General features: G+C 39.8%; 1 protein-coding gene across 1 annotated transcript in view; it reads right to left on the bottom strand.

Annotated features, from left to right (window-relative positions):
- The window catches only part of caln1 (calneuron 1), a 71,474-nt gene that overhangs the window by 42,859 nt on the left and 4,371 nt on the right, over positions 1-24,244 (bottom strand). The window contains exons 2-3 of the mRNA XM_073491240.1: positions 17,035-17,159; positions 3,706-3,849 (exon numbers count right to left, since the gene is read on the bottom strand). Coding sequence (XP_073347341.1) covers positions 3,706-3,849; positions 17,035-17,149 — 259 coding nt within the window. The 5' untranslated portion in view covers positions 17,150-17,159. The remainder of the gene's footprint in view (positions 1-3,705; positions 3,850-17,034; positions 17,160-24,244) is intronic.

Genomic DNA, 24,244 nt, shown 5'->3' on the forward strand with positions numbered 1-24,244 from the left:
CCAGTAAATGTTTGACATTTTTGTTTGACAAAATAACTGACAATTAATTTTCTTTCCATCGTTACTCGACTAATTGTTGCAGCTCTAACTCCCAAGGTGGAAAAAATATCGAGACCTGAAGTCAAATTCTGCATTTATTTGGCTGAATCTAGAAACTTTATACATGTTCAACCAGATGACTTTAGTCAGTCGATAATGGGTTTTTACACTGAAACTCCACATTTTTTACTTCATGTTGTGAATGTACAAAATGTACAGTTCATAAAAATTCCAAACACCCCTCAACATTAGGTAATACTGTTTAATATTTGAGGTCTGTTTGCTTTTCCTCTCATTTTGATGTATCTGCAGTTTGTGACCGCTCAGCATAATGCAAAGTCATTGAGTCACTTTCTGTATCTGTCATAGTCCAAAGCACCTGCTTTAGTCCGGTCTCTTCCTGTGCTGCGTCGCAACCAAGCATCCTGTTTCAGCTTGAAACGGAACAATGAATTATTGAAGGTGTGAAATCCTGCTCCCTTCAGTTAAAGACAAACAAGTCAGATTCAAGGCAATAGGAGATAAACACTAGATACTGGTTGCTGTTGGTATTTAGATAATGCATGTCCACACCGATCCAAAGTTAGAGATTAGAGTAAAAGTTAGAGAGTGATGGTATCAAGGTCATTAACATCAGAAGAAAAAAAAGAGGAATCTATACTGAAAAAAAGGCTGGTGCAATGCTGTGATCTGGAACAAAGGAGTAGTCACACCTCTCTATGAAGGGCATACAGAGCTCAATAACAATCACATGGATTGTCTTGACAGCAGAGATGAGCAGAGAAGATAACCCATCACAATCTTCTAGGTGGACTTGGCCGCTGGGCTCAGAATCGATGGCTGTGACGGAGGATCCGATCCTCACAGCTGCCCACTTGGACGAGATACAATCACTGTCATCCATTCTCATCCATCTGCTAATGCCTCTCCTCTCCCCCACGCCGTGTCCCTTTGATCACTGGCTCTTTGTCATCGTGTCAACACACATGCATACGAGAAGATAATTTCACAAACGGCTCTGTAAATTACAAAAAGAAAAAAAAACAACAACAACAGGCCAGATTTTCTACACCGCAGATTTGTCAATTCAACAGAATATTGTGAGGAGCAGTTCTCGCATTGTCCTCTAACTAATTTCTTAAAATCAGTGTGTGCTGGATGTGGTTAAAGCCCACTGCGTACATAATGAATGAATGAGTTACGTCAAACAATTTTTTCCATTAATCTTACAATTTACTTCTTGATCAAATCGAATAGGCCTAACTTGTTATTCTATAAGTATTGTGAGAAAATAGTGAAAAGGATCTTAAATGTAAATTTTAGGTTGATATTTAGTTCTGTTCTTTAGCATTAGCACTTCACATTTCACACTTTAATTTACACTTAAAACATTTTAAATTGTATTTAATTTACACTTAACTCATTTCCCATTTTGGATTGCACTAACTGGGCAATTTTTCATATTTATTATTTATTAATAACAACACACTGCCACACCAATGTATATACGAGCCTATTTCTATTTCTTATTCTATTTCTTTTTATTATATTGTTTATTTTTACTATTATTATTGTTTATTGTAATATTACTGTCCTTTGGCTGCTGTGACACAGAAATTTCCCCGTTTTCGGGACAAATAAAGGAATTCTGATTCTGATTTCAGCTCAGTAATAATCTGGCTATAGCGGGGGTCTCTATAATAGTCTATAATAGGCTATAATCCTAGAATAACAAAGTGTGTGTGTGAGAAAGTGATTGGAAACTCTCTTTGGCTCGTACAGGCAACAGTTATACGCCCTGTTAGTTCTGTCACACTTTCCCAATCCCTTTCATGTCAATCAAACAGATACCTCCACCTGAAAGAAACTCAGAAACACAAAGTCAGGACCTTTCTCCTCATTTGTTTGTCTAGACCTTTTACATCACATCGGAGTGAGCTCTCTTTATTGAATAGAAGTTTGGAAAACTGCCCCTTTCCAAGAAAGCTCCAGTATTTCAGTAATGATAGCAATCAATACACACAAGTTGACCTGGGTCATTTAATGAGAAAATGGTTTCCCCCAACAACCTCACCAAAACTTAGATTCACTACACAAAGGCAGAAAGAACAATGAGAATTGAGCGCATCAATAAATAAACAGCATTACACTTCACAGACTTCCTGAGACAAAAGCTGCTGTGACCTTCATCAGCTTCGAAAGCAGCCTCGCCTGCTTCTTCAAGTTGCAGCAGACGATCCAACAAGAAACAGCCCTGAGGCACAAAAGCAGCTATGCTCTCCTGAGATTCTGAAGCAGATGAGTCAGAGCAGGAATAAAGGCAATCTAACTTCTTAAACTTTAATATCCAGCCTTGAACATTTACAGTATTTCTGTCTCCACTGTGAAACTGAAAAGCACTTATCAAACGCTGTGATAGCAGCATGAAGAATTTGAATATTTTCCCAGTGATCTGACATTTGCATATTGCATTTCCCCATCCCCGTCTTAGACACTTTTAAGAATGTATCCTTTATAAAATGTCAATCACAGTTAATGCAGACGGCTTTGCCTGAAACTGCACAAACACTGTCTGAAAGGAGAGGGCTGTGTTTGTATTTCCGCTGAGTGTTCTCACCAACGACAAAAGGTTAAAAAGGTCACAGGTGAGGACGGTGCAGCAGAAATAAACATTTTTCCCTGCACTCAGCATTTCCCCACAGATTCAGCTGCTGCAGGAAATCCATGCCTACAGTTAGATCTAATTGGACAACCGATCTGAATAAACCCGTGTCATATGTGCATACATTTCATTAATCTCACGTATCTCTACATTCAGGTTGCTCTCTACAACAGTGTCCCTGTGGTATCTTCATGTCAAGTAGAAACGGCGAGTGGTTGAGATTGAAATGAGTACACACTCAGGCATGCATGAATATTCTGTTATGCATGAGATGAATATGTAATCTGTGCATCTAAACAAAGTCCATAAACTCCTTTGGGTCATTCCACACCAACTCACCTTGGATCTGCCAGTTCATGTCAAGGATTTCTTGAAAAAATGTAAATAAAAACTTCTGTTAAATTGTTGGGACCTTGCAAAATCCTAGCAGTACTCCAAATACTGTTTTAGTTCTGATTTTTTTTAGTTTAGCCCATGAATCTAAATTTCATCAATTGTGTGATTCTGTGTTTGTGTAGTCTAAGCCTCACAAATTGCTTATTTTTCACTAGAAAAATTGAGTGCCATAAATCTTGCTGAATATAGCCTTGGAGCTGAACTAATTTCAGAAAAAGTTCTGAAACCTGGAAGTGAAATACAGTGGATGTAATGAATGCTAATGCTAGTTAATTGGTTATCAAATACCTTGAATTATGGCCCAGCTCCCTCCAGATTTTAACTTTCCATTATCTTTTCAGTTGCTGATCAATCAGGAAGCGGTGAATTGGTAATGATTTATCAGATTCCCTACGTTTATGTGACTTGGAACACAGCATCAGGACTAGCTTTGCAAATTGAGCGTGACGTCAGAGGAAAATGGCCGCCGTGTGACTATACGTCAATGCTATTAATATTCTTATGACGTGGGAAATGTGTTTGTGTATGATCTAACACATAAGGGGATCAGCATCACACAGTACATGTTTACCCGTGCGTGTGTGTATGTGTGTGTACATGTGACTCACCATCCATGTCTAGTCTCTGCATGATGATGGCCAGCTCCACCTCACTGGGCATGTAACCCAGTGAGCGCATGGCCATACCGAGCTCCTGTTTGGAAATGAACCCGTTTCCGTCACGATCCAGCACCTTAAACGCCTCCCGGATCTCTGCCGAGACAAACAGGAAACCGAGTCAGCATCTATAAACAACGCCCATCCCTTCTGCTTCCACAAACATAAACACTTATTCATATTCATTTACAGCGCAGTGTGTGTGTTAGTCTGCCAGACATCCTCATTTCTTCACAGTGCCCTCTGTATTTTTTGGGATTCCTTTCTTTGGCAGTGCTGCACTTCTCACAGCTTTGAATTCATCTTGCAATTAATGAAGTCAGTTGGCATTTCACCCTTCCCCCTCGATCAGCATCTCTCTACCTCCCTCTCCTTCTCTCTTCCTGTCTGACCCAGCTTTGGGCTGAGCATTATGCAATTGGTCTCGCTCCACTGCCTCAAGTTAACAAGATCAATTCCACCCATCGATTCATTTTCTCCACCTGCTGTCACAGCCGCTGTCATCTCTCCCCATTCTGTAGCCTTTCAGTGGTTTCCTTTATTCTCTTCATCTTCAGTTTCCTCATTCATATATTTTTAATCTTTCAATTACTGCAGTCCATCGTCTAAAGTGACATTCAAAGAGTCAGTGAGTTAGATTGGTGGGGTTTGCTTAAGGTTACTTTGTGACCTTCAGGATAAAAGACTTTTCCTTCAGCCACTGAAGGTATTGTAGCATATCGCTCCCACTGATGCTGCTCTATTCATAATCATTCCTGCTGTGTACAGTTAACAGATGTCAAGAAATATTCTCAGCTCTTATTGGTGTTGCATCATGTCTGTATACATGGTTTAGTCATCACAGATGAAAAAAATTACTGCTTCATTTATCACCATAGGTTCTGGCAGAGACTGTGGGACAACTCATCTAATAAAACAGATTTTGTTTCATCTCCAAGGCTCGCTGTACTTTCATTACATTACTATTAAAAGAGATCAGAATATCTACTATATACTTTGAAAAGACAAAAATCAGGTCAGTTTTATTTACAGAGACAAAAGTCACACATTTGCCTCAGAGATGTAACAAAACAAGGATTGTGAAAAGTCAGAAACACCCGTTTGTAACAGGAACACAGTTTCTCATCTTTCCTCTCCTGTTAATCATCTTGTGACCCCTCGGATTTATACTGTGACCCCTGAGGGTCTGATACACACTGCAGTCGTAACTCTACTTGATGAAATTGCTTTGTCTTTGGCTGCAGTGTGGAGCAAAAGACACCTCAGAGGTCTTCCCTAATTTAACTTTTTTATTGACCAATACTTTTGAAAAATATTGCAAGAGCATAAAGCAAATGTGCAGGAATGAACATAATAAAATACCCTGTTAAACCTGCTATATAGACCCTATAGCAGTACTTTTCAACATTTTGGTGTAATTCATTATAACGCTGCCTCTCCCTGCTATCTGTGTCGGGGCTGAGCTCCTCACACAACACACACCAACAAACACATATGTGTGAAGTCAGCTTACGAAAAATCAGAGAGGCCGTGGTGGAGACAGTGAACTGAACCAGGTGAGGTGAAGATAACTTAAAGATTACCAGAGTTGAGGACAACTACGCTTGTTACTGTGCAATAAAACCTTCATGAGTAAAAAGCCAATACTTTATCAATACACCTGTTGAACAAGGAGAAAGTGATATTTGAATCCACTCCGTCTGCAGTCTCTTATCCCCCGCCAGTATGTTTAACATTAGCAGCACGCACTAGCTGAGCTGATAGCGATTGTTAAAAACAAGTCAAAACAAAAGCTGTCTGGATGTATTCTGTTTATCTTCACATGCCATGTTTAGTTTGTGAAAAAGTTACTAACATTTTAGATTAGTTTCCAGTGAGATATTATTTATTTTATATAGTTACTTTGCCGAAGTAAACATTACATGTTTCATTACTTAGTGATGAAAAAGAACATATATGTATGATAATATATATCAGATAAAGATCCGAACCAATTAGGAGTATAAATTAAATCCTAACAGTACCCACCCTTAGTTTTACCCCTGGTAGCGCTATGGAGCACAAAGAACCAGATGGACAGGTGCACACAGGTGATCCACACAATCCTACTGGTGGTGTCACACTGTTCCCCTGATCAACAGGTGGTGGCAACAGGCCAAGATAAACGCAAAGCACCAGCCAATAAAAAATAATTGTCGTTTTCTAAGGAAGAAATACACTAAACATGTTTGTTGGATCTCAAAGATCCACACAGTGCATTTTGATTTGTAACACTGAATGTAAACATAACTTTAGTTTGTTCAGAAGAAAAAAAAACCCAAAGAGAAGACTTCAGTCTCAGCAAAATGTTAATGTCTTGTAATGCAAGGTGTTTTATTTTGTCCACCTCACATGTATTTACGATAAAGTAAGCCCACTGATTGGATTCTGATTGTTGCATCCCTCCTATTTTCAATCACTGTTTCAAATCAGTTCATGAAATCAGCATATTATCACCTCTGTTTGTTTTAACCGTGGAGCGGACACGTTTTACTAGACGGACTCACTCCCGCAGCAGAGACAAAAATGCCTCACTTGTACACAGTTGAGTCAGCAGCTGGTTCACCAGCTTCCCGACGTGTGATCAAGTCGTCAGTGAAACGAGTCAGCAGGCTTCAATGTGCTTTAATAAATGCATATTTCACAAGTGTGCCCACAGACAGGAGAGGGTGTGTGGCAAGAGAAGAGACAGAGACTGACAGGCATCTGGTGTTTTTAAATAGAGGTGGAATGTCACTTCTCTGAAGAACACTATGACTGCATGACATGCATGAGCACACGGTTGAGCACTGAATAATTTCAGACTGGGAAGAGGAATAGATGGTTTAACTCTTTCCCTCCCAGGCACCAGAGAGGCAGGGCTTTCATCTTACATCTCTCTGTAAGTGTTGGATCCAACAGCAACAAAAACTGACAAATCAGTTGTATCCAAGAATCACGATTCAATACTTAAACTGGCAACAGACACGTTTTTATCTTTAACCTTCCTCACTATGCACTTTTGTCCACCACCAGGCACAAAATCTCCCAAAAAATGAAGGCTGACTGGCGATCCAATCAGGCTGGGAGCCTGGCACTATTTCTATCTGCTTTCAAGTCTCCACTGTAGAAGAAATTAATGAATAAACTCACATAATACCACTTGAAGATGCTGAGGGGGAACAGAAATTGCATTAAATTCTCAAACAACTAGACAACTAGATGTAGATGTAGATGTTGTATATTTTATTGAGTTGTGTGCTTAAATTAACCTTAAAGTTTCCAACAATGTTCAAGCCCAGAGAAATCTGTAGTTTTGTTCAAGGTAATGGTGCTTTTGATCTGGTCGCCTGCCGCAATAACCTCCAGGGACATACCGGACGATACGTCAGAGAATGAGGAAGGAAGTCAACGAACGTGACTAAATGTAAAGTGAATCAAACTTTAAACATTTACCTTGTCCGTGAACATTTCTACCTGAGTCACGTCAGATAGATTTTCATCAGCAAAGCTGGTTGCTTAACAATGAAGACAACATCTCCCATGATCCCACACTACTTAACAACATCATTCAACTACATCTTTTCCTTTCAGTGTTTTGATTGAGAGACCCCTGGCAGCTGAAGTTACATACTGTGCCTTTAAAAAACTACCAGGAATTTGTTTTAGAGCTGTGGAAGACCAGCCAGGACAATTTCATCGAATTAATGTACAAAGGAAAAAATAATCCATCCTAACTGAGTGGAAAATGTATTGTTATCGAGTGCTTCAATTCAAAATTGTTCAGGGAACAAACACACTACCAGCATTTTCTGACTGCCTGAACCAAGAAATTGCCAAACTGAACCAAAAACCAGTCATTAAGAAATGAGCCCATCAATCATCTTATTATCTGCAGCACTGCTACCATTCTGAGCCAGTCTGCTGGCAAATTGTTTGAAACAACAAACCATAAATGGAGCGTGAATTATGAATTGCCTCATAAAATTGAGAACATTGACTCTGCGGAGCACCTCCACGAGATAATGAGAGGTCACAGTCTCCGACCTGCATCCAAACAGCATGTTACTGCATCCCCAGACAGCTGGTCCTGAGCAAATACAGCGCCATCATCATTTGTAACAATACAAAGTGTAGTTTTAGAGATGATATTTTCCAGGACTCACACACGCAGATGCTGAAACACATCAAAGGCGTGCAGATTCTTTCCCCTGCATTAAAATGAGCGTCTCATGAATAAATCTATCGATGACTCAGGCCTTTGTTGAGTACTTCCTTGTGTCTGGAGCGTGTTGGAACAGAACAACAACACGGAGACTAGGTTTAGATATTCAAACGAATCAATCCGTTTCATGCACAAATGCTCCTATCCATCAAAACTCATGGCACGCAGGGAATACTGAGCTGTTTCCAGCTCGAAATCTGACATTCAGCACACCAATATTTCTACCAAGAGGACAAAAGAAAAGAACCAAAGACATCAGACAAACTCCAACTTAGATGGAAGAGAATCCTAAAGTGGTAGAGTTTGTTAATTTTGTATGCAAATGATGTCTTGAGGTGTTAAAATGTTTATGGGAGCATGTCTTTATTGTGGCTGTGTCCATGACTGACGCCTGTTTACTTTCATTATGTTATTCTTACTGTAGGTGCAAGCACTGTGACCAGACCACAACTGTAACACAACTGTGAGGAAAAAAGACAACATGATTGCGTCGTAGCCTTCCAGCAGTCTGAGGTGCACCCAAATCTAACAAGAGCATTATCGATATATTCTTTAAGAAAGAGATCTACATACTTGATGTCTCATGTCTTACTTTAATACAAGCCACAATCTTTTCCCTAAACCGAACCATTAGCTTCAGGGCCCAATACGGTCCCTTAATCCGATACAACTGTCGCTGGTACTCTCCAATGGCCGTATACAGTAAGGCATGTTGTTTTGGGAGTCAGTGGCAATTGGTCATTTAGGTATGAGGACGTGCTAAAGAAACAGGTTAGATTTAGTGCTGAAAATTATTTTTCAATATTGATTAATCTACAATTATTTTACAATGATCAATAAATCATTTTGCAGATAACATTTCAGATGATAATGAAAAGTAAACCTTGAAATGTGAGAGGCTGGAACAGGAAATCGTTTTTTTTCTCAAAACAGTTGATTAATTTTCTATTGACTGACTGATTCATTTTATTTGATGAATTAAATACAGTAAAAATGTGCATGCAGTGGGAAAGGGAAAGACATTAACTGTATATGCTACTAAATATCCCATTTTTATACTTACAGTATGCGATAAGGCAATTTAAAAGAAATAGAATTGTTGCATACATTTATCATATATCTAACCAACATTTTTTGTTTGCTTTGATTTCTGGCATGTATGCACACAAAGAATTATTTTGACTTTTGATTTTGATCTCGGGCTGATACTTTGTGAGATCTGAAGATACATTTGTTCCATCTTCGGCTCCTGGTAGCAGTATTATCAATGACACAGTCAGCACTCTGGACAGCTCCACAAACTCCTGCTGAGAAAAGTTATCTGTTTTCTGCCTTTGTGCTGCAGGCAGTCAGCACACACTGTACACCTGATGGTTCCGGTTCCATACCCAGTAGCTTCAACCCCAGAACCGGTCCTGTAGGTAGCCAATTCTCTGAGCCAAAGCACAGAAACTGCCAGGTAGGGACGGCTGATTTTATGGCCATGGAGTTGGAAACAAGCTGCCTAACGCTGCTTTCCGTCAGCCTGCCTGTTCTTTCTCCCGCTCTCCTTCATAGAAAGCTCAGCGCTGGTGGGCTGAGCAGACACAAACCTCCCTGCAGGCTTACTGCTGTCTGTTTCGGCTCAGCGTGCTGAGTGAAAAGACAGCCCGAGTGCCAGCTAGGAGGGATTTCCTACACTGCCCTTTCAATAAACCTTTAATAAAATAGCCTATTTTAGTTTTTGCTCTAAAGCCTGTCTCCAGGACTTCTTTATTGCGAGGTCTGCCTGAAATTCACCACTTTGGATACAGATCCAGCTCAACATGTGGTGGAGTGTCTTGATGCTGCTAGACTGCTGAATATTACGCTGACTGCTGAAGTCTGCTGTTAGAAACAGACTGGAGATGTCAAAAGAGAGCTAAATTACCAACTGTTTTGATGATCGTCATAACCATTTCAGTCGTTTTTTAAGCAAAAAATGTCAGACATTTTCTGGTTCCAACTTCTTAATGGTGAGGATCTGCTGCTTTTCTTTGTCATTTATGACAGCAAATGAAGAGTCTTTGGGTTTTGGACTGTTGGTTGGACAAAGGAAGCAGTCTGAAGACATCACTTTGGGCTCTGGGAAATTTTGATGAGCATTTTTCAAATTGTTTGACATGTCATAGACTAAATAATCAAGAGATTAATCTGGAAAATAATTATTAGTTTCAGCCCTACTGTACACAGTGTATACACTACACTCTCTAAATTACACTGAATGAAATGTCAGCTGTACAACATATTTGGTGAAAAAGTGGAGTGATATTAGTTCTCAGTCATGAAGCTCCTCAATGTCCTGCTGTCCCCAAAGTTAATTTAATTTAAAAGCTGGCTAATGTCTACCCATGTTGGCCTGAGGTCAGAGAAAATGTATTTAACATTTGATTTGCATAAAACTGAAAGAAAATAAGTTTCCCAAAATGCACAAATGCCACCAAAGGTCACCGGCCTTGTGCAGCTCTTGGCCCGGTTTGAACCTCACTCAGCAACAATGGGGCTAAAAAAAGCCCAATAAAGAAAAGGAAGAGCACCCGCTTCTACTGAACAAACAAGAATGACCTCTTTCTGTCCATCATTGTCATGCATATAATGTAAAATAACAATTTAATCTCTTTATCAAAAGTTATTTATAGGCAAAAGCTTTCAAGCAGAGACTTTGTTCAGTTTAGTAAAACTTGCATGTAAGAAAAAACCGGAGTGCACACAGAGAGAGTACAAAGGGGATTCTTAAAACCTGTAGTTTTTCCTTGTAATCAGTCAGGAGAGGGTTATTCTCCCACATTGTTCTCTTTTTTACTCCTTAACTGCACCACACTGTGAATCAGTTTGCATAAATTTGTTCATGAATAAGACAAAAAAAAAACCTGCCTGTTCTTAAATTAACGAGATATGAAATACAAATTGCTCTCAGAGGGCACAAAAGATGCATGAAGTAAAGGCAGTGCATCACAACAAACCCACAAAGAGACTGTACTGCATGGTACCCACTGTGTTACACATTAAGATGAATAAATGACAGCTGTGATGATGAAAATGTGAGCAGTGGCCATCGTTATAAATTTAGTTCATTACTTTCAGACTGAATGGGGGATGTCGTTGCTGAGTGTGAAGATGGAGCCACTAGATTAATTCTCACTGACACTTGGGTGTGAAAAGCTCAAACTAAATCTTCAGAGCAAGTCTTCCGTTGAGTGACAGCAGAGCTCTGGGTTTTGGCTTCTGACTGGATCAGATCAAACGCTCTGATCTGCAGCCAGGCTTGGTAGGTGGTGTGTACTTGTTCACACATTCACTGAAATTTCTATGATCAATGGAACATCTTGCGAATGTTTCAAAGAATTAAATACCTACCCAACATCCTTCAAGTGACATTTAAAGATCCTGTACTGGTGAAAAGACTGAACATAAGACATTTAAGTCTCCTTCCTGCCGTAATGACATACTCAACTCTCCAGGAGTGAAAACACAGGTCAGGAAGCAGCCATGTTTCATTTTTCAGTGATGAACATAATTGTTGTCTCAGTGGCTAAATTGGCAGTGATGCAATGGATTTGTCAATCTTGTTTCCTCGACAATTACTTCATACCACTGCTTTGCACCACAGTTGTTGGAGAATAACTGCCTGATGCACATACATACATACATACATACATACTGGGCTGCAACTAACAATTATTTTCATTATCATTCTGATCTGCCAATTCTTTTCACGATTAAAGGGTAACTACTGCACACGTGAAAAAAGTAGTATATAGCCTTTTGTGGCTGCATGTGATCTGAGAAATTGCCTTCAGTTACACTGTGGGTAATGTAGGCACCAGGTCTTGAAAAGAAAGAAGAATGTGTGGAATAAAAAAGGGGATATCTTCCTGCCGTAACAAGTTTGATAATTTGATTTTAAACTGTCCATAATGAGTCTGACAGTGTTATATGAGTGCAATAGTAGACCACTTGAATGTCTTTCCGATCCCAAATGTATTATCTTTGGAGAGGACATCTTTGGGCTCAGGCACCACTTGGCGATGCCTCAACAATGTATCGATCAAGTTGGTCTGTTCTGTACACACAACATCTACTGCATGCCTGTCCGTCCTGAGAGAGGGATCCCTCTCCTGTGGCTCTTCCTGAGGTTTCTTACATTTTTTTTTTTTTTCTGGGAAGATTTCCTTACTTGAATTGAGGGTCTAAGGACAGAGGATGTCGTTCCCTGTACAGATTGTAAAGCCCACTGAGGCAATATGATTGTAATTTTGGGCTATATAAATAAAATTGACTCAACTTGACCTCACACATTCCTGCAGTCATCGAGATAAACACCCAAGTAAAGCCCAGTTCAGGCCAAAGACAAAACACAAAAAAAGATTTTAGAACGCTGCAGGAGGAAGTTGCAGCGGAGTGAACTGGCCCATCTCAGCTCCACTCAGCGAGTCTGCAACTCGGCTTGTCCCAGTGTCCCAGTGTCCCAGTGTCCCAGCGGCTGGTTTTAGTGCAAAAGGCACGTCACCTGTTTCAGCTGCCAATGAGCGCCTTGTAGCGAAGTCAGCTGGTTAAGTCAGTTACAAAATCACCTCATCAATTTGTTTGAGAAAACAGCTGTCTGTCTGCGTGACACAAGCCTGAAATTTTCACTGCTTTTCACACTCCAACCCTCGCTCTCTTTCACTCACTCAACCACACACTCACCACACACACACCTTTTGTTTTTGCCGTTTCATCATTGAAGACATGCAACTGCAGCAAGTAGCAGCGCAACCAGAAATGACAGCAAAACATTTGCTTTTTTTATGCCCATTCGGCTTGAGTGATGCAACCAAGTCTTATAAGGGTCAATATAAGGTAAAACCCGCTGTTTATTTATCATCATGTTGGTGACATTCTTATGCAAACACGATATCGAGGTCATCAAAAAGGATCGAGGTCTTGTGCATTTAGTCAATAGCGTAATTATTGTGACAGGCCTATTTGAGCGCCAGTTGTTCTCTTTATAAATCCCGGCAGGCAACAGCAGCTTCTCCTGAGACACGAGACGTTTACAAAAACACTCCAGCTGACTGATTCCACACCCCTACAAGTGTGACAGCTCGGCCGGCTGCTGCAAGCTTTTTTAATGGCCTGGGACAAATACAGTAAATTGCTTCTTTAAATATTGTGAAGCAGGAGTGTTGAATGTGCAGAATGTGGAGGCTGTGTAAGCTGAACTGGGAGGAGGAGTGGGTGGGGACGGTGGGGACACATACAGGAGTTCTTAATGAAGCTTGAGAAAGAAACAAGGCAGGTAAATTCTAACAGTGTCTGATGTAAACCTTGTATGTCCAGATTGTCTGCAAATAAACGATGATTGTATGTATGATTGTGACACACATACTGTATTCTGCACAAAACTGCCATCGCTGTCACACCACTGACCATAATCATTTGCAGATTTATTACATAATCACTACATGTGTTTGGCAAACATGCCATATATCCATTCAAAATAAGCTGCAATGACAGGAAAAATGGAAATTGTGTGGTGGCTTTGACTTCAGTTCTCAAAATACATCCAAATATCTGTTTACTGGATAGAGTGTTCCAGGGAGAGCTGCATCTAATGATCATTTTAATTATCAATTAAGCTGCTTGATTGATTAATCGTAATGTTAGTCCAAAGTGACGTCTTCGAATTTCTTTTTTTGTGTGACCAACACTCCAAAGACCAAAGACTCTTTATTAACTGTCATAAATGACAAAGAAATGCAGCAAATCCTCACATTTAAAGAACTGGAACCAGCAAACGTTTGACCTTTTTGCCTGAAAAATGACTGAAATAACTGATCAATTATCAGTTGCCCGATCAATTATTACTTCCTTGCATCTGACTGATCGACTAATCTTTGCAGCTCTACTTCCAGGTACATAAAAACTGTCAAAAAATACAGTTTGTGTAAAATGATTATTTCACTTTGAGAGAGCAATGTTTTCAGTTTTGGTGCAATAATAATGCTTTGTGGGATTCATTCAACATCACTCAACAGGAAACGTTATGATGCCGTGAGCTCATTGCAGCTGTGAGCTACACCCGAGTCGCTCTCTTTAGCCTAAATACGTCTACATTTTGCATCGTTTGTGTCCAATATCAAAATTTGAATTTGATTAGAGGACAGGATCTTAAGTGTATAAGGAGTTTTTATATATAGTAACTCAAGGGATATTTACAATCAAGGGACACCATTGCTGAGAGAAATCTGTAGTGATTTCAGCAGAATGTGGATGTGTGACATCTGTGCACTTCAGTGTGACTAATTTATGACACTCAGAAAATGGGTGAGATTTTTTTATGAGGTTAAGTGCTTTGGTGACAAGCACTTCATAACAAGAATGAATGTTATGAATGAGTAATTTCTCCCACTCAGATCTCAAATAAACTACAGAGAGTGGTAACATCCACACTCCTGAGCTGCTGTGATACCACCACTCAACAAACAGCATATAGTAAATACTCATAGTAATTATACAGGTGACAGGCTCCATTTTCACAGTGTTTAGTTGACCTCATGAAGACCCTCTAAACACGAGCAGTTTCTTATTCTCCAAGCAACATCAACCCCCTGGAACAGGAATGAGAATTTCATACGCTGCAGATATCTCCATGCATATTAAAACTCAACCCTGACAGAGTATCTGGCTATTACCGTGCACGCTGCAGCCAATTTTCCAGGCGGCAGCTTAATGTTGCATCGATGGATTAATATTTTGGAGATCTGGAGGAGTTGAGTTTGTGTGCCGGCTGTGAGGCTGCCACTGCTGACTCCAGCAGGCTGTAATTGATCAGGTTTGTGTTCTACAGGCCCAGGTGATTACTCTCAGACAGACTCCAAAACAAAAGGTTCATAAACAGCCGCTGCTACAGACGTGAAGCCAGAGGCAGAAGCCAACAGACATGAATGCTCCTGGTGAGATAAGGTACCAGGAGAATAATGCATCGCTGTGCTCTGTTGGCTCAGGTGAGGATGAAGCTGGAGGTTTTGTAGCATTGTGTTGTCTTCAAAGCATTGCTGACTATTAAACTGACTTGGATCGCCTTCTGTCCTTCAAAACAAAACCTGTCACAAGTCTATCTATTAGCCCTCCGGGATATACTATGTCATTTGAGGATCTGTTAGGTAACCTGAAATGTTATCTGAAAAACGAAGCTCCATATGGTTTGGGATTCTGCAGTGTGTAACAGGCTTGATGCCCAAAAATAGTCATTTTTATGCAGTGGCTCCAACTGTGTGACCGTCTGATCTGCCTTCAAATCACGTGACTGGCCGTGGGTCTCCTGTTGTCCTCTGCTTCATTATCTTTGTTTACACTTTGCTTTTGTACATACTGTACAGTCAAAGACCATCGAAATTGCAGCCAATGTTGTTCTTTAAGTGCTTTAACGTTTTTTCTTAGTTTTGGCTCTGCGTCCCCCTCAACCTGGCATGAAGTGTAACTAAACATAAAGCTGCAGTGAGTTTTAATCATTTATATGCAGGACTATATTCCATTTGCAACCATTCTAGTCTAACTTTGTTGTTTTTATTTGCCCAGTTGAGCTGACCTCAGCGTTGGTTCTGAAAATAAATTAACTGAAATTTGGCTACAACTGAAAACACAAAGCAAATACACGTACTTTATTTTTCCTTCCAGAACACTGTGATAGAGGCACTATGTTTAGATTGTGATTTCAACAACAACTGAAATGCTGCCAGTGGTGGGATGTAACTAAGTACAATCACTCAAGTACTGTATTTAAACTGGCAATAGACAAATTTTCTACTTCGACGTATCATTATGAAGTAAATGTTAATTGGATATTTTCATGGATGTAGAATAATGAAACCATCAAAGTTTACATTGGTTCCCTGTAATCCTTGCTATCACAATACATTTTTGTCTGCCACAGGACACATGGTCACTACTTTTGATACTAGAAGTGACAACGAGGAACTTTCAGTTTCTGTTGATTCTAAAACAAAACAAAAGCGGTACGACACCAGCGCCTGCTGTTGTAAAGATCTTTGCTAGGATGGATCACGATGAGGTAATGTATTTGTTTGTGATTTTATATGTGATCAAACCCAAGCACAGGCATTAATAATAAGTTCATTAATTAATTCTACAGACAGCTTGATGTCTGTAGAATAATGACACCATCCATGTATAGATTGGGTCCCTATAACCTGCTTTCACAATGCCATTGTTCCATTTCTCAATTTTTCAAGGTTGAATTATGGCACAAAAGGAAGCATGTTGCGCAACCAAAACAGGAAGAGGCATTGTTTTCCCTGGTTGCCATCCCCAGGTTACAATGGAACAACTGGAATAACTGTGGAAACACTGCAAAAGAAAAAGAATGCGGGTGATGGAGGAGATAAAGAAGGGGAAGAGGGAGAGTCATTCAGTGTAAACGGACCGGCATTTACTAGATGGAGAGCTCTCCAGTGTTGTGTCAAAGTCAAAATACCACAGGGAAATGCTGGAGGGGGTTGAAAAGTTGTCAATTTCTGTTTTAAGTACATTTAATATCAGATACATTCGATCGAAGACGGACCTTTTTTAAGTTTTTATCTGATAGGACAGCTTAGAGGGGGACTGGAAACGAGGGAGAGAGTGAGGGAAGACATCTGCAAAGGACTGGAATTAAACCCGGGCCAGCGTTGAGGACTCTACCAGATGAGCTATGAGGGCACATGTACTTTAAGACTTTTTACTCAAGTGTTTTCACATAGGTGACTTTCAGTTCTACCACAGTAATATGTTTGTTTTACTCGAGTATGAGTTCTGGATATTTTATACACTGAAATGCTACTGAATAAATGTGTCAGATTACAGTAACAACATCCAGTAGCCTAGATGTTTCAGCATAATCTGCTCATCTTCATTAGTAGTGAAATGGTGCCAATGATTATGGGGGTAAAAAGGCAGGCAGTAGCAGCCAAATCACTTTTAAAGCACATTAAGCGTACGGCAGGACAGCAGCCAGACAGTTTACTGAGAAGCCTTACCGTCAAGCTCCTCCACAGAGATGCTGGCCATCACGTCACTGTCGCTGTCCGACAGCGAGCGGCTCAGGTAGTTCCCCTTGTAGAGCAGGCCTGCCGTCACATGGTGGAACGGCATCTTCTCCTCCCTGAGGGACAACAGAAGGACACATTTAGACAGAAGTGAAGGGAGGAGAGGGGCTGAACAGATTTCTCTCTTGGGTTTTTTGGGAGATTAATTCTGTGCACAAACACCAATTAAAAGCTCCACACATTACACATGTTTCTAAACAAGGCTCATCAAGAGGGAGGAAGCCTGGGTGGCATTTTTTTTGATCATCACTGTTGTCAGGCATTCAAACTAGCCACTTATCAAGAATAATATTGTGAGAAGTAACATGAGAGGTGCATAAATCCTCTTTTCAACCAAACCAAACCAAAGTAAAAGACAAAAAGAAAAGAAATGTAAAGCCATAATCAGCAACAAGGAGCTGATGTGACCATTTGTGATACTGGTGAAGCAGAAACAAATTAAGGTCCGAGGGGCACCGCATAAACGAGATCGATAAATGAAGCAGAACTCATTCGCTAAATGGGAAGTCACACAGTGAGGAGAACTCGTATAACTAGAGGTAAATGTAGTGAATGTATGTGTATGTGTCTGTGCGCGAGAGCATGCGTGTGTGTACTGTATGTGCAAATGTGAGTGAGGCAATTAATTATTCAATAAATCGAAGCCCAAGGGCACAGGAGGAAAATAAGAGCACACAGAGCAGAGAGATTTGGGCGCCGACTTCCTTCTCTCTAATTGGATTTCGTCTCGATGAGCACCTGGAGGAGATGCTTTTGAGACAGAATGAGGAGTTCAGAATGGGCTGAAACATTATACCCAGAGAGCTTTGGGCTTCTCAATGTTTTTTTCTCTCTTTATCAGTTGAATTTTACAACATGTTTCTGCAGCCTCACAATTACTGTAGCTTTGATAATACAAACCTTCAACATTCAACATGTGTCTAACAGTAGCAAGTAACTCTTTGGAAGACGAGCAGCAGTTCTACTCTTTGGGTTTTCAGCAGCATCAAGTGTAAAACACTAAAAACATTCAGTGTAATCCTCAGCGTGACACGTGCAGGCTGCTGTTCAAGGTTGCTTACCAAATTCACAAATGTGTTCTCTGTTGAGGGGAATGAGTCGAACTCTTGTGTGCTTGTGTTGCTAGTTTCCTCCCATACACTAGACATTATACATTATACTATACCTCTGGCAGGTGAATCATTACTGCACTGGTCATACTGCTCTGTAATAAAGCATACTTAGTGTAACAAGGTTGTTTTTGTTGTAACAAATGTTTTATCAATGCTTTATCAGCAAGAAGCCATTTTTTTTGCGCAGCCTGATAATTGTTTTTTTGCAATTAAAAGATAAAGGGAAGAGAGATACAGTACTAACACATTAAGACCTCTTCTGTGGACAGTTTAGCCACTTGCAACATTTATATTACTTATAACTGCAGACATGAGGCCTTTTTAGAAATGGCGATATAAAAAGTCAGAGCAAGTTATACTGGAGGAGGGTACAAACCAGCAAAGGGATTTTTCACAACCTGGCAACGAGAGGTGTGGAAATTTCTAGGTTGCAATGTGAAGTGAACATAGAAGATTCTGTATCACACAGTGACGGAGCAGAAATGGAAGTTTGCAGCCTAATGTTTGTTATTGTCACAATTAAGTTGTAATGTTACCAAACAATGACGCCCCTCGCGTTAGATGAACATCAGGAGATATCACAGAGGCAGGCAGAGATCAGCAGCTAGTGATTAAAAAAAACAAACACAGTATGTTTGTTTTTGGCATAATAGCAAAGTGAATAATGAGATATGAATAGAAACGACACAAATAACACACATAAACAGCACTGTCATGTGTTGCACATAATATCTGATGTGTATGTTCAAACAGAACCAGTAAGAAGCGTTTAAGTAAGTAAGTGTTAACTCTGTTTTCTAACTTTTCTTGTAGTGGGGGCGCCACATAGCCCGTCTGGTGTTCAGGGGTTCATCCCCTCTCTGCCTCTCCCTCTTTCCTCTCATATCTTCAGCAGTCCTATCAATAAAAAAGGCACAAGACAAAAAAAGATTCTTGGCAGCGACAGTAAATTATATTGGAATATCTGTTCAATAAATGGTAAAATATATCTTTAATTTTACTTTTTGCTACCATTAGCCCCTTTAAGGCTTTTTACCTCTACGTCCGGCACCAACCAATGATCATGTTTCACTAGTTAGAGCTGTCGGCCATCTGTTACCTCACAAATTGAAAAAAGGTCCCCTGCATCTTTCTTGTTTGTCAGTTTAATAAGCATGAATATTAAGACGTCTGCACCGACGCCTCAAGCCTTTTTATGACCAGCTTTCCTGCATGTAATGTCAGGTTTTTTCATTTTCTAATTCATCAATTATTCAGTCATCTCTCAGCTGTCATTATGAATATTACAATCATCGCTCTTGTCTGTTCTGTTACGGGCCAACCCATATAGCTGTTATATATACACAATGTCTGAAGTCAGCTGTTTGTCGCAGGTGTAAACTATCCTGGGTTTATTGGTCAGAAGGATTTACTATGCAGGGACAGAATTTACTTACATGCCATTACCATAAATCGGTCAGGACCAGGCTGTGCATTCAGTGCGGAATAACTGAGTTTTTTCTGAGTTTTTTTAATTACTTTGAAAAGCTGAGAATGGAGGGAAAAGTGGAAATTGCCCTTTGGCTTTACAGCGGCAGAAGTGTGTGTTTTGTGCAACATTGTCAGTCTTCTCACGTTTCTGTCACTTTGTCTCTGCACTCTTAAGTAATCTGCTTATCCAGCTAAAAGCTCACGCTAACCAGCACTGAGCAGAGGACAGGCGTGTTCAACAACAAGGAGCTGAATGATGTTGAACGACACTGAGACAAGTCGGAGAAAATAACCTCAACGGTCTACATATTTTGTAGCTGTTCTATTCTAAATGGATTTTGTGGTGACAGTTTTCTCATCTGAGAGTGGACTTTGAAACTACTCATTATTTATGAAGCCAGAATCAAATGAACTGGTTCTAGCTTCTCAGGTGTGAGGACTGTGTGCTTTCCCTTAATTAATTTACATCTTAATATATTCTCATTTTGGTCTGATGGTGCGGAAAACAACAAACAAAAGTAAATCTCAGTACGTACTCCACTAATCGATTAAATGAAGCATCACTAGGCGATACTGACCAAAAATCATATCTCAGTACTTTTAGGCTTAATTGCGATGCATAATATATACACAATATATATCTAGATATTTTTATATGTGTTTTACTTTATACCACTAGGGGTGCAAAGCAGATACTAGTTCAGACTGTGTACAGAGAGTAAGAGAGTCAAGATGGCAACCATTGAATGTGTGATACTAAGCGTCACCTGAGAACTTTGATTTGCCTTACTGTGGGCCTGATGAAGTAAACGGTGCTTGTTAAAGGCTCCAGTGTTCTTTAAGCCACTTGTCTCTCTTCGTTAGAAGGAGAACGTCTGAGCAAAGTTGTGGCACAGCTGCGTGTGGAGCATGAGAGAGGCTCGATGCAGTCACTCCCACAACTTCACAGGAAGAAACAGGTTTGTCTTTAACAGAACATCAAACTAGATCAATTGATGGTATTGTCTTATCGTAAATCTCGTTTGAAAATACGTCGATATACCGCAAAAAGTCGATACCTCCCAGCCATTCTCCCTGCATAACTCTAGCTGCTGCACAGGTTCTTTGAAAGCTCCCCCAAAGAAGAGAGCTTCTGACATCAATTCAACAGAACTGTATAACGATTTGCTTTGACAGCTTTGCAAAGATGAGCCAACTTCTTAGAGTCCCTGACACAAGAACACTCTCTGTATCACTGAACAACACAAATTACATGTATTGACGTATTTGACCTTTCCAAACAACTGGAGAGGAGCACGGGCAAACACAGACGTAGTTGTGCCTATAAGAGCATAGAGCGAGCGTGGCATCTTAACAAGACATAAGCGTTTACTGCAGTATTTTCTTTAACATCTCACAAGGATATCATGTTTTTAATGCAGCAGATGAGCTGTGAGATAATGTGCTGAAACAGTGAAACAACTGATCTCCAACCCCTTAGGAAGACAGTGTTGAACAGAGCTGCTCACATCCCTCAGCATCATTACACTTGATTAAATTGATCAAGGTCTCAGCTGAACAAGCTAATTTGCCCTTCAGGAGCAGAGCAACATACAGTAATCACTTAAATCAGGAAGTAATCACCACAGCCTCAACCAAGACCACATCCAATGTTTTCTCTTTTTTCCCCTCATCTAATCTCTATTCTCTGCACACTGGTGTATCAGTTCAGTAGAAGAAGAGGCGAGGATTCTGGGATTTAATAGTCAGATTGAATAGCTGATAAAAATGAGCCGTAGAAATGACTCAGAGATAAAATCGCCTCAGTATTTTACTGAGCAAGCTGCTCTGATGAATTCTACATTCCCAGTTCTTTGAGGATACAATCAAGATCCTTTTTCCACCTGACAACAGGGCTGCGATCACTATCCCTCTCAGTATCACTGTTCATTAATTATTTGATTGATCGATTGTTTATGTTATCGAGTAAGATAAAATGGAGATAAAATGCTGATCACAGTTTCCGAGATCTGTTCACTGATCAATTGATCAACTAATTGTTTCAGCTTTACTCATTACCTTTAAATGGTTGTAAAGAAGTCTATCTTGTGTAAAAGTATGGAGGTCTTACCAGAGTTAATTGTTGTAGTGGAGCTGTTGCATCCAGGCAGGCAGAACAACTCAGGAATGTGTAAAATCTCACATGACACACTGAAAGCAGAATAAACCTGCCCTGGTTTTACAGGGTAGTCCATCAAATTTTTCATCACGTTGAGGCCATTAGCTAATGCGGTTATCCAGAGTAACTTTCAGGGAGTGAGTAAAGTCAGATTCGGTGTCCGGCTCAAGGACACGTTGAATTGAGCGGACACACGGCTGCACTAGCTGTGATTGGACCTGCGGAGTTTATTCAGACACTCTGCTCTTTCCTCTGCTCAAAATGTATTTCTTTACAGATTGATTCCCAGGGTTTGGTTTCCAGATGATAACCTAGAATCAGCTTTTTGTTGCAGAATTTTATACATGGTTGCCACTTTTAGTCATGATTAAGATTAATACGCACTTATACCTCAGCTTAATAATGAAAAAATATGTTTACAAGTTTTAATACAGTGACAGAACAAGATTCTATATAGTTTGTGTTTTATCTGATAGTTAAATGAAGCATATACAGAATTAAGTGTTTTCAGTTAACTTTCCACCCTCGGTTCCTGGCAGTGCAGCTGTAAAATGAATCCAGAAAGTCACTGGTTGCTTTGTCATTGTCTCAGAAAACAGATGCCTGTACACTGGCGAGTAAACACACCAGCACCAGACACACTAGCACTGTCTGGTTCTGGCTCAGACTGTTGCAGCAATACTCAAATATCACTAATGCAACAAATATTAAAAATGTATCTATTTTGCGGGGCACTTTTTTCTGTTTGCCGTCTGTATTTTTAACATGTTAAACAGTGGTTGCCACTGACGGAAACCAAAGACCAAGTACTTGTTGCCAATTTATATAATGGTTGCCAATGTCATGATCAGGCTATTGCCAGTCTATTAATTTCCTAAAGTTGAGTCGCTATAGGTAACGATTAAGTTTAACAGCTCACAAAAAGGTGGCCGCATAGGTCAGAATTCTGTCATTTAATTTCAGCAATACCTTCAGTACATCAGGCATACAGAAAATGAACAACTGATATTTATTATTACATATAACAACATCCACCTGAGTCGAGGCAACAGGAGTGTACAAGTTTCACAGGTCGAAGAGTAACAGAAGAAAATGTTCTGCATGATATCAATCAAGATGATCGAATTAACTGATCAAAGTCTCAACATATTTGGACACTTTGAATGCTCCTGATAAAAAGCTCTATATTCAATGGACAGCATGCAGAAACTCATCTTTTTTTTTTTATTTGATGGATTCAAGTAACTAAAGACCCGAACATTATACGTAGAGGATGGCTGCATTTATTGCTGGATATGATGATGGGTTTCGAAATTCTGATGATGATGATGATGATGATTAGTCAAGAAACACTAACTGTGTTTAACGTGGTGTGAACGTACAGTTCAAATCTATTTTCAAAATCTCTCATTTTAAAAGACATCTCCTATTAGAAAATGGTAAACTTGAGAAGAAAAAAAACCCATTCAGAGCATAAATGTATGGTTTTCTTTTAAAAATGCATTTCCACTCAACCACAGTAAAACTATTCTAAGGTAGCCTGACAGTAGAGAAACGATTACTGCGTCATTAAAGCCGCTTTTAAGTCTTTTCAGTGTTGTTAAGACTGGGTCACAGTAAAACTGAACCCAATTACAGCCGAGACATAAATAAACCCACCTACACTGAAGTCGTGTGCATGCCTTACAGGGAAAGCACTTCTTGTACTGACACTTCAAGGATAAGACAAAGATGACATGACTAATCAAAACACTTTGACCCTGAAGGAAGAAGCACTGAGCTGCAATTAAGCTGTAACCATTAAAATGCTGCGTGTCCTCGAAGCACCGATGAGGAGGCCTGATGAACTCATTCGTGTCCAATAAGGAATCATTGACGAGAGTCACACTTTTACATGGAGGTGTGGTTAAGCATCACTTCTAAAAGGAATCTTGTTTTCTTGAATCAATTCTTTTAGTCAAAATGCCAGAAAAATAATGCAAAATGCTCATCAAAAGCTCTGAGATGCCACAATGCTTCAAACTGTGAGGCTGCCCTAAAGCCCAAACAATTTACAGTTCAATTTATGACCAAACAAAAGAGAAAAAAGCAGATAACTCTCACATTTAAGAATCCAGAGAGAGGTATGTGTGTTTTCTTCATTAATACAATGGAGTGATTATCAAAATTCTTGTCAGTGTTTTCTGTTTCTGATAAATCATCTACACAGTACAATTCAAACATGTTGCACAAAAAGGTGCATTCGTGTCTAGAGCAGCAACAATAAGTCGTTTGGTCAATTTGTGGATGAAAAGTTACTGAGTATTTTGATGACTGAATAATCGTTTCATTCGTTCTTAAAGGAAATAGTCAATAATTTCTGGTTCCAGTTCCTTCGATGTGAGGATTTGCTGATCCTGAA

Source organism: Pagrus major, chromosome 2 (genome assembly GCF_040436345.1).
Source record: "Pagrus major chromosome 2, Pma_NU_1.0".
Lineage (NCBI taxonomy): Eukaryota > Metazoa > Chordata > Actinopteri > Spariformes > Sparidae > Pagrus > Pagrus major.